Source organism: Cebus imitator, unplaced genomic scaffold (assembly GCF_001604975.1).
Source record: "Cebus imitator isolate Cc_AM_T3 unplaced genomic scaffold, Cebus_imitator-1.0 Scaffold72, whole genome shotgun sequence".
NCBI classification, from domain to species: domain Eukaryota; kingdom Metazoa; phylum Chordata; class Mammalia; order Primates; family Cebidae; genus Cebus; species Cebus imitator.
Window position 1 is genome coordinate 6,894,236 of NW_016107387.1, and position 9,940 is coordinate 6,904,175.

General features: G+C 57.5%; 4 protein-coding genes across 9 annotated transcripts in view; all 4 read right to left on the reverse strand.

Annotated features, from left to right (window-relative positions):
* Window positions 1-2,730: 2,730 nt before the first annotated feature.
* On the reverse strand, window positions 2,731-5,022 carry TMEM95 (transmembrane protein 95). The gene is made up of 7 exons (XM_037739667.1): window positions 4,714-5,022; window positions 4,445-4,501; window positions 4,175-4,255; window positions 4,045-4,065; window positions 3,827-3,931; window positions 3,639-3,726; window positions 2,731-3,522 (listed from the first exon to the last, which is right to left on the reverse strand). Exons 1-7 carry the CDS (start codon window positions 4,880-4,882, stop codon window positions 3,489-3,491), a joined length of 555 nt encoding a protein of 184 aa, XP_037595595.1. The 5' UTR covers window positions 4,883-5,022; the 3' UTR covers window positions 2,731-3,488.
* A 118-nt stretch (window positions 5,023-5,140) lies between these two features.
* Window positions 5,141-7,904, reverse strand: KCTD11 (potassium channel tetramerization domain containing 11). Its single transcript, XM_017531657.2, has one exon. It carries the CDS (start codon window positions 7,124-7,126, stop codon window positions 6,428-6,430), a length of 699 nt encoding a protein of 232 aa, XP_017387146.1. The 5' UTR covers window positions 7,127-7,904; the 3' UTR covers window positions 5,141-6,427.
* On the reverse strand, window positions 5,141-8,257 carry LOC119471758 (protein piccolo-like). Its single transcript, XM_037739694.1, has 2 exons — window positions 8,188-8,257; window positions 5,141-8,124 (listed from the first exon to the last, which is right to left on the reverse strand). Exons 1-2 carry the CDS (start codon window positions 8,255-8,257, stop codon window positions 7,415-7,417), a joined length of 780 nt encoding a protein of 259 aa, XP_037595622.1. The 3' UTR covers window positions 5,141-7,414.
* A 298-nt stretch (window positions 8,258-8,555) lies between these two features.
* Window positions 8,556-9,940, reverse strand: part of ACAP1 (ArfGAP with coiled-coil, ankyrin repeat and PH domains 1) — an 18,960-nt gene continuing 17,575 nt past the window's right edge. For 4 of the 6 annotated variants that reach the window (XM_037739665.1, XM_017531651.2, XM_017531654.2 and 1 more), the window contains 4 exons: window positions 9,616-9,725; window positions 9,432-9,542; window positions 9,036-9,085; window positions 8,556-8,742 (listed from right to left, as the gene is read on the reverse strand). In XM_037739665.1, coding sequence (XP_037595593.1) covers window positions 8,642-8,742; window positions 9,036-9,085; window positions 9,432-9,542; window positions 9,616-9,725 — 372 coding nt within the window. In that variant the 3' untranslated portion in view covers window positions 8,556-8,641. The remainder of the gene's footprint in view (window positions 8,743-9,035; window positions 9,086-9,431; window positions 9,543-9,615; window positions 9,726-9,940) is intronic. The other 2 variants (XM_037739664.1, XM_017531650.2) reach the window with 1 other exon arrangement.

A 9,940-nucleotide genomic window follows, 5' to 3' on the forward strand; every position in this document is an offset into this window, starting at 1 on the left:
GTCTCGATCTCTTGACCTCGTGATCCACCCGCCTCGGCCTCCCAAAGTGCTGGGATTACAGGCTTGAGCCACCGCGCCCGGCCCAATATTTTGTATTTTTAGTAGAGGTAGGTTTTACCATGTTGGTTAGGCTGGTCTCGGTCTCCTGACCTCATGAACCACCTGCCTCAGCCTCCCAAAGGGTTGAGATTACAGGCATAAGCCACCATGCCCAGCCAAAAGCCCAAATTTTAAATCATCATTTGATGCTGGGCTGGGGATTGTGAACAGTGTGGAGTTTTTAGGAAGGTCAGCATGGCCACTGAGGGTGAGGTGCGTTCAGGGGAGCAGGCAGTCAGATGGTGCCTCCGGGAGACTGAGGTCCATTGTGAGAGGGTTCTGGGTGGGCTGTGGGCTATGGGAGGATGGGACAGACAGGATAGAGACCACTGGAAAATCGGCAGGACTGCTTGACCTCCTGGCCAGGCACAGTGGCTTATGCCTGTAATCCCAGCACTTTGGTAGGCCGAGGCAGGCGGATTGCTTGACGCCAGGAGTTCAAGACCAGTCTGGCCAACATGGTGAAACTATGTCTCTACTAAAAATACAAAAATTAGCCGGGTATGGTGGCACACACAGGTAACCCCAGCTACTGAGAAGGTTGAAGCTGGAGAATCGCTTGAACCTGAGAGGCAGAGGTTGCAGTGAGCCAAGATCAAGTCACTGCACTCCATCCTGGTCAACAAAGCCAGACTCTGTCTAAAATAAATAAATAAATAAATAAAATAAAGAAAGAAAGAAAACAAAAAGAAAAATGGGCAGGACTGGTTGACCTCCCAAATATTGGCTGTGAAAACAAGGACAGCTCCAAAATGTTGAACCTGGAAAGAGGGGACAGCAAGGGAGGGTACAGGCAGCTACTGCAGTCCAGAGCAGTCAGGAAGTGTGGCTTCCCATCCCTTCTTAGTGGGTGGATACTCACTAAGTCTTTGTCAGATGAATGAATGAATGAGTTGTATGATCTTGGACAAGTCATATGATCTTACATGATCTCTGGGTCTCATTTTTTTCATGTGTTATATGAAGGGATTGAAATGGAATGTATAAAACAGAGAGGTACTTGGCTGAATGCAGTGGCTTATGCCTGTAATCCCAACAATTTGAGAGACTGAGGCAAGAGGACTGCTTGAGGCCAGGAGCTTGAGACCAGCCTGGTTAATATAGTGAAAACCTTGTCTCTTAAAATATGTGTTTTTTAAATTTAAAAAATAGGCTGGGTGCAGTGGCTCATGCCGGTAATCTCAGCACTCTGGGAGGCTGAGGCAGGCAGATCTTCTGAGGTCAGGAGTTCGAGACCAGCCTGGCCAACATGGTGAAACCCCATATCTACTAAAATACAAAAGTGAGCCAGATGTGGTGGTGGGTGCCATAATCCCAGCTACTAGGGAGGCTGAGGTAGGAGAATCGCTTGAACCCAGGAAGCAGAGGTTGCAGTGAGCGGAGATCGCACCACTGCACTCCAGCCTGGGCAACAGAGTGACACTCTGTCTCAAAATAATAATAATAATAAGCTGGGCTCAGTGGTTCATGCCTGTAATCCCAGCACTTTGGGAGGCCAAGCTGGGTGGTTCACCTGAGGTCAGGAGTTCGAGACCAGCCTGGCCAACATGGCAAAACCACGTCTCTACTAAACATACAAAAATTAGCCGGGTGTAGTGGTGGGCACCTGTAATCCCAACTACTGACACTGAGGCAGGAGAATTGCTTGAACCTGGGAGGCAGAGGTTGCAGTGAGCGGAGATGCACCACTGCACTCCAGCCTGGGCGACAGGGCGAGACTCCATCTTAAAAATAATAATAATTTTTTAATTTTTTTTAAATATTGGGGAAAAAGGGAGAGGTACTCTCACGGAAGGAGTAGGAGTTCTTCCCATCCTTAGGGCCTCTCTGGGTACCCCAGAACAATGATTCCAACCCTGGCTGTAGGCTGCACTAACGAAGGCCCCACGTAAGACCACTTATTCTAGAATCTCCGGAGATGGGGCTGAAGCACAGGTAGTTTTAAGGCTGCCCAGGTGGCTCTGATATGCAGCTGGTTGAGAACACTTACCCTGGAGCCTTGAAAACCCCCGGGCTAGGTAAGGGCTGAGATCCCTGCCAGGCCTAGGCACTCAGAATGCGACTTGTGGTTGGCGACAAGCCTCTCTTCTCATGTTCCATGTCCCACATTCCATTCCCAAACCAGACACTCCTAATAGGCAGGGCACCAAAAACCAGAGTTTCTCAACCAGGCTCTGACATTTTCTTTCTTTCTTTTCTTTTTTTTTTTTTTGAGATGGAATCTCACTCTGTCAGCAGGTGGAGTGCAGTGGCACGATCTTGTCTCACTGCAACCTCCTCCCAGGGTCAAGCAACTCTCGTACCTCAACCTCCCAAGTAGCTGGGATTACAGGTGCCTGCCGCCACACCCAGCCAATTTTTGTATTTTTAGTAGAGAGGGGGTTTCACCATGCTAGCCAGGCTGGTCTCGAACTCCTGACCTCATGATCTGGTCACCTCAGCCTCTCAAAGTCCTGGGATTACAGGCATGAGCCACTGTGCCTGGCCTCTTTCTTTTCTTTCTTTCTTTCTTTTTTTCTGACTCCCTTTCCTGGTAAACACTGACATTTTGAACGGGATGATTCTTTGTTGTGGGGACTTTCCTGTGCGTTGTGGGATGTTTAGCTCATCTCTAGTCTCTACCCACCAGAGGCCAGTGACACATCCCCAAGTCAAAACAATACAAAACCACTCCAGATGTTGCAAAATGTGTACTGGGGTGCAAAATCACCCCCATCTGAGATGCACTGTGCTACTCTGAGAGTCTCCCATTTTTCCTCTGCCCTCTCCAGTTGCAGACAGAGGCCAGGCAGGGGCAGAGACCGTGAACAGCAGGTTTAGTTGGGCCTGGCAGGACAGAGGCCTCTGAGGAAGGCCAGGGTTTCACTGTGTTAACACGATGGAGGGAGGGATGCCAGCGAACCAACTGATGTGGTCTCACTCCAGCGGAGTGAGTTTTCCAGAACACGCATTCCTGGATTCCCAATCAGTCACAAGAGGGCCTGGAGTCGCTTCTGGGGCAGTCGCCCCCACTTTCCGGGAACAGGCAGAAGGGGGTGTGGGCGTGGTGGGAGTGGTGTAGGGGATTCTTTCCTTCTGTAGATATTTTCCTGGCATTGTTGACAGCGCTGTCTGATTGGTTGAGGGCCAGAGGGGAGGAACTTTCCAGCTGTGGGTGCCTGGGTTCCTGGGAGGCCGTCAGACCTGGGATTGTGGGGATGTCTGGGTTTTTTGGGATTTTCTTGTTTTTGCATTATCTCACCAACCAGAAGCAGGGATGTCTGGGTTTTAGGATCTGGAAGACTGTCTTTGGAGCTGGGACTAAGGGGCTGGCTGGTTCCCCTCCAAGGGATGTGGAAGTTGGGAGTGCACACTCCTTAGAGCTGGAGGCTGGGAGGTTTTCAGTGTCTTCATAAGCTACTTTTTGCTTGGAGGTGGTGAGACCTGAGGGAAGATGGAGGATGGGAAGCCTAAGGGAGGGGCCTGGGAGGGGTGGAGGGAGGGTGGGCGGTGGAAGGCACTGGTCAGGGTAGGATCCCCATCCTTATCCCCAAACTCACTCCACCAGGAGGCTCAGAACACCCAGAAGCAGGACAGCTCCGAAGACGGAGAGGAGCAGAATCTTGGCTTCCCAAAGATCATGACTTCCTGCAGGGAACCCAGGAGGCAGCGAATAATTCTGGGACCCACACTCACCAGTTGGGGAGCCCAAGGACTCAGGGATCTGGGCAAGGGTGGGCATGAGGACCTGGGAAGCAGCGCTTTCGAGGCCAGCAGGACACCTCGGTCCCCTTGCAGGTAGAGCAGTTGTACAGCACGGTGCTGCCCCCTGCAGGAGACAGCAGGGGCAGCGCTGGGGAGGGGAGGCCGGGCCTCCACCCCGCCCTGTACCCAGCTTCCTCCCAGGCCCTCCTCTGACACCCTGCAGGCCCCAGGTCCTTGCAACCCCTTTCCTTTCCTACTCACGGCAGGCCGGGGGACAGAGAGCTGCAATGAAAGACAAGGAAGGGGCGGGAGTGTGAGTGGATGTGCTGCTCACCACACACCCCTTTGCCTGAGACCCTGGGCTCCCCTCGAGGCCACCCGGCGTCAGTACCTTCCCTTGTGTACTCAGGGAGCTTGGTGTTTTGAAGCCATCTCCAATATGAAGGGAGTGAGGAAAGAGCCTCTTTGATCTCTGAGGAGGCAGAGCAGCTCCGTTGGGCCTCGACGGGGCCAGTTCCCTCTCCCTTCATGCAGCCCCCTCCCGATCAGGCTTCCCGTCTCCACCCCTCCACTTTCCCTGCCCACCCCCCAGCCCTTGTTGCCCACCCCTGTCTTTGGTGTCTACCCAAGCCCCTAGGTCACGCTTTCCCCTTCACCTCACCCATGACCCTCAGGACTCTGTGAGTCTTCTCTGTGACTTTGTTCATAGACACCTCATCTGTGGAGATGGGCAAGAACCATCGACTCCATCACCAGCCCAGGGTCTGGGGTCTCTCCTGACTTTCCCGTATATGGCACTGTCTCAGAGGGAGAGACCAGCATGTTCGGAAAGGGCCACAGATGGAGGGCACAGCTGGGAGGTCACATGCCACCCTTTGGGGGTACGGGGGCGACTGTTTACTGGGCCCATCCTCGAATGTCTGGTCCCACCTAAGGCAAAGGCCGAGAAGTCCGGGGAGGCCCCACATTCCTTCTGCCCGGCCTCCGTCTGGCTGCAGAGCCGAGCCAGGCGGCCTGACAAGTCGTGGGCTGGGAGGCGGCAGAAGACACAGGCCTGGGCGGCTGCCAGGAAAACCCCGCCTAGTGCCAGCCTCCACATGAGGACCACAGGGGGGTGGGGCAGGGCTGCCCCAGCTGGACCAAGGAATGCTCTGCAGCCCTGGCTCCAGCCCTTGCCTGGAGGTTCTAGAGTGTTCCAGAACAATGAACAATGCCACGACCCATCCTCAGCTGGGGTAAAGCTGGGGCTCAGGAAACTGGGGTCCCGAAGGCCTCTCCAGCAGGCGATGGGCAGAGAAAGCAGGCTTCTGTGGTGCAGGGACAGCACCCTCAACCTGGCCCTCAACAGCCTTCACAATTTTGTGGTTCCAAAAGCCATTTTATTTTTCTTCTTGTAAATCATGACCAGTGATAAATAATGTGTGACACCCCCAGTGAAGAAGCTGCGCAAGAGTATCCCATCCGCTCAGGGAGCCAGAAATCCCATCCCTTCCCATCTCCTCCCCCACGGCCCCAAACTCTTGTCTCCTCTCTCTGCCCTGGGCCGCCTTGGGCCTTCCCAGCTATCTCCTAGCAACAGGGCCATGGTTGCCACAGCAACCAAGAGTTCCATACAGGCCTCAGAGGCCCAGCTAAGCCCAGTGACTTCTCTTACCTCTCACGGGGAAGATCCCAGTGACTCAAACCCCAACAGGCCCCTCCTGGCTACGTGGTGATGCATATGCATGCGTGCACGTAAACACATACACATACATCCTGTGATTAAACGACTAATTGTCAACCTCCTCACATACACACTACAGATACACCCTGGGCCAGAATAGTTGCTGGGTAACCCCAAACAGGCCTGGACATGCAGACATCACAGACACTGTAGTCAGCAACACAGATGGGAACCAGGATGCCAGGGACCTCTGCATCAGTCAGACACACTGGCTGATGTGCAGGCACACATGAAGGAAGCCCAAGGACTCAACAGATACTACCCTCTTCCCCATGGCCGCCCCACCATCAAGATGGGATCCTTCCAGATGAGGGATGCTCCAGCCCCATTGCCATGGGGACTCTCCCAGCTCCCGTACATCAACTGAGGGTGGGATGTGGCCTTTCTGTCTCCCTCAGTAGATGGCTTGGAACACAGCAAAGAACCCCTCTTCCCTTGTTCCAGAGTGTTCTGGCATCTCATTGGTCAGGCCAGGCCACCCAGCTTCAGGAGGAGAGGCCATGGTCCAGGAGACCGCATGGGGCAATGCCAAGTCCTCCCTCTTCCCCAGACCTCAATATCCTTCCAGTGTTTTGCCAGGCTTAGTCTGGGTAAAGAGGTGTTCCCCACCCTTCCAGGCCCTTAAACACTGAGCTCCAATCAAGGAGAGATTGGAGGTCCCCAGCCTTAGGTGAGAACAACCAAGAGAACCTTCCTTGCCTCTCCGAGGATCTGCACCAGTCGAGACCTTCTGGACCCCTGTGAGTCCTTGGTGGGCTCAGGTTTGGGAATTTCTGCCCAGATCTGAGCTTCAGTCAGGTGCAGGGGAGTCCTGACTCTCATAGCTCCTGGAGCAGAGCTGGAAAGAGGCTTCAGGGGTGCCAGTACCCCATTAACTGCCCCATTCCCTCTCTTCCCAGAGTCAAAATGAGAACCGCGTCCTCAGTGCCGGACAAAGCGCAGAGACCGGGAGTTGAGCAGGTCTTCAGGGTCGGGGAAGACAGAGTCTAGGCGGAAGCCATGCTCGAGAGCCACCCGCAGCACCTCCTCCAGGAAGCTTGGCGTGCCCACCACCTCCCGCCGCTCTCCTGGCCCCCCAGTCCACAGTGGCTGCAGTCCCAGTCTCCCATACTCCGCCTCCGGGAGTTCCACGGGGCAGGGGGCCCACTCCAGATGAAAATGTGGGCTCCCCTCTGCCCTATCCCCGCTGGCCACACCAAATCGGGCCCGCAAAGCACCTAGACACTCAGGATCAGTGCAGAAGAGGTTGGCTCGGAAGGTGTCCACCTGGACGGAGCTCAGCTCATAGTGATGGGGTCCCCGGCGATCAGAGAAGTGCACGAGGCGGGGGCTGACGTCTACATCTGCGTGGAGCAGGGCAGCTGTGGATGCAGGGGTCCCCCGAGAGGCCTCCAGTTCCCGCAGCGCGTCCAGGAGGGGCCGGATCTGGTAGAAGTCAGCCTCTGCCTTGAGAAGCGCTGTCTCTCCATACCCGAGGGGCAGGTCCAGACGGCCCAGCCTCAGGAAATTGAGGATGTGCCGGAAGGCCTTGCCATCCCGGTCGATGAAGTAGTGGCCGCCTCCTTGGGAATTGAGGTTTGGGGGCATGGGGGTGCCGGCCCTAAACATAGCCCCCAGCATGGAGTCTGGGAAGCGGGTCAGGGTCTCCAAAGTGGTGGAATATAGTGTGCCCCCCACATTTAGGGTCACGGGGCCCCCAAAGGAGGGGGGCGAAGAGGGCACAGGAGGAGGAGAAATTTTGGGAAGTACAGGAGACACCGAAAGAAAAGAAAAGGCACAACTTCCTGGATGTGCGTGCAGAATTGGGTCGAAACTGTCAGGCTCGCTGGGTTGGAGGCACAGGCGGAGCACAGGCAGTAAGGTCTGGGGCTCGCCCGGGTTACTTTGGTGGTGGATAGGGGGTTGGTCTCAGGGAACAGAAATTCCTGAAAGGCTGAGAGAAGGGATGAAAAAAGCAGAGGGCAGCCAGAGAGGGGAAGGGAGCTTGAGGTCTGGACGTATCCGATTTGCGGTGGTCAGCGACTCTCCTCTGTGCTCTTCAGAGAGTGGGTTTCCGGAATCCAACCAGCAGGTGACGGTGGCGAGCACAGGGCCGACTCTGAAGGGCTGGCTTCGGAGACCCCGGGCAGATCGTTGCCGCCGAGGTCGAGTCCACCCAGGGCTCTGGGGCCACTCCGAGGCCAGGCCGGGCTGCCGGCGCGGGTCGCAGAAGATGGAGGCGGAACTGACGGGAGCGGATGGCGGAGCCGCCTTGTATCCACCGGGTGGCGACGATGCGTACTCAGCCCGAGCTGGGAGTGTCCGAGCGCTCTGATGAAAACAGCCGGGAGTCTCGGTACCCGGCCGCCGCCGCCTTCCCCGGGTGTCGCCGAAGCCGCTGAGGTCCTCTCCGCCCCCAGGAAGTGGCCTGAGCGCAGCGGCCCGGGCCCCTTTAAGAGACAGCCCCGCCCCGCCCTCGCCCCCGCCCCCGTGCGGCTCTTGGGGGGTTGTGGGGAGAGTCTCGGACGGGAGAGACGGGGCGGACTGGCCGGACTGGCGCACGCCGAGGGGCAGGTGACTCAGTCGCGTCGCCCCGGATGTGGCCGCGACCGCCCCGCCGCCGCTCAGGTGTGCCCAGCCTCACGTCTGCAGCTCTGCGGGGCTGGAGCCTCTAATCCCGCCGCTCAGAGCCCGAGGCCGGCCCGGGGGCCGCGTCCCTCCCAGCGGCTCCCGCGGGGAATTCCCGAGGGGGCGGGTGCTGAGCCGCGGCATTCCGGGGATGCCTCTCTACCGGGGCGGCCCCGGCGCGCGCTCTCGGCGGCCGCGCGGGCCCGTGAGCTCCAGGGCCGGCCCCACCCCTCGGCAGGACGGGGCTGGCCACGTCGCCCGAGCCCGAGAGCACCCGCCCCGCAGCGCCCGGGCCGCGGCTGAAGCTGCCGCTTCGCTCCCCGGGGTCGCCCCTTGCTGGACTCGAGCTCGCAACGCCCCAGCCGCTCCCCGAACCCCAGGAGCTGCAGCGCCCAACACCCTGCGGGCCCGAAGGTGGCGCCCAAGAAGTGAACCAGAAGAAAAGAGCGAAGCACACTGGCTTTAATGGCGGAGGGCCCAGTGGCGGGGAGGAGGGGGGAGGGAGGCGCGGGTCGCGAAGGCCTGGGGTCACAGTGTGTGGAGGTCGTGACTGCGCCGGCTCAGCTTCTCCGGGTCGTCTGACGCCATGAGGGAGAAGTCTCGGAAGATGTCTAGATACGTCTCATCTCCTGGGGGAGGGAGGGAAGGCTGGGAGGCGTCTGGGCCCCAGTGCGGAAGGGCAGAATGGCTGGGCCCTGGGCCCGCCTGGGGACCTCGCGCTCCAAGCGTGGGTGGGAACGTGCGCGCCGCGCAGTGCCTATGCTTTGCCCTATTCGAGGGCCTGGCACGTCGGACACACCCAATACGCATTTATTAAATAACGGAATGAATGCAGTCAGGCACTAGGGAGAGAGGTCACCGTGGACCAGAAGCGCAGAGTTCAGGTGCTGTGTCTAGGGGGTGGGGTGGGTGGATTCTTTACCTGCCTGGCCCTGGGCCGCTTCAGCCTCCCTCATTTTTGCCAGTCGTAGCCTGAACGGGAGGGAATTAAGAAATGAACGACACTGTACTCATCTCCCCGCCCAACTTCCCATTCTTCCAGCTGGGTCGCGTTTTGTTCATCTGCCCACCGGGGTTCTAGGGCTAAAAAGATGCCTGACAGCAATGTTGATGCACGAATGACGCCTCTCAGGGTGGGCTGAGCATCCTTGCACCCCGCCTGCCCGCCTGCCTTCTACTCCACGTCCCATTGCACACTTGGAGCAGCCTTTCTCGTTCCTGGTCCCAGCGCTGGCCTGGCCATTCCCCAGGTCCCACCGAACGTGGGCGGGTAGAGGTGGGATCCCAGCACCAGCCCCACCCCTTCAGGCATTCTCACAGGGTGACGATGTCAGCATTAGCTGTTTCCATGGCGATGGTCAGAGGGTCCCTGCCTTCAGAGTCTTGAGCCCCCAGATCAGCCCCCCGTTTCAGGAACAGGCAGGCGAGCCTGGAGAGAAGAGCCAGAGTCAGACGGCCACCCAACTCCTCCCAGCCTTCCTCCCCATGGCCGTCATCCCTACCCCGTGTGGCCAAGGATGGTCGCGTGGTGCAGCGGGCCCCGGCCGGCACTGTCCGCTTGGTTCACGTTCGCCCCGTTCTGGAGGAGAAACTCACAGGCCAGAAGAGAATTCTGCATGGAGAAGTCGACAAGGGGGTTAAGGGTGGCATCCTCAGTGGTAGAGTTCAAGATGTCTTAGGATACGGCCAGTTCAGAGAATGGAAAGGTGGGGTATGTTCAGGAGCGTGGAAGGGGTTACAGCTGTCAGGCTTGGCTCTAGCTCTTTGCACGTATTTATATGTAAATCTAGTACAAGCTTATGAGGTATGTTATCCTGTTTTTTTTTT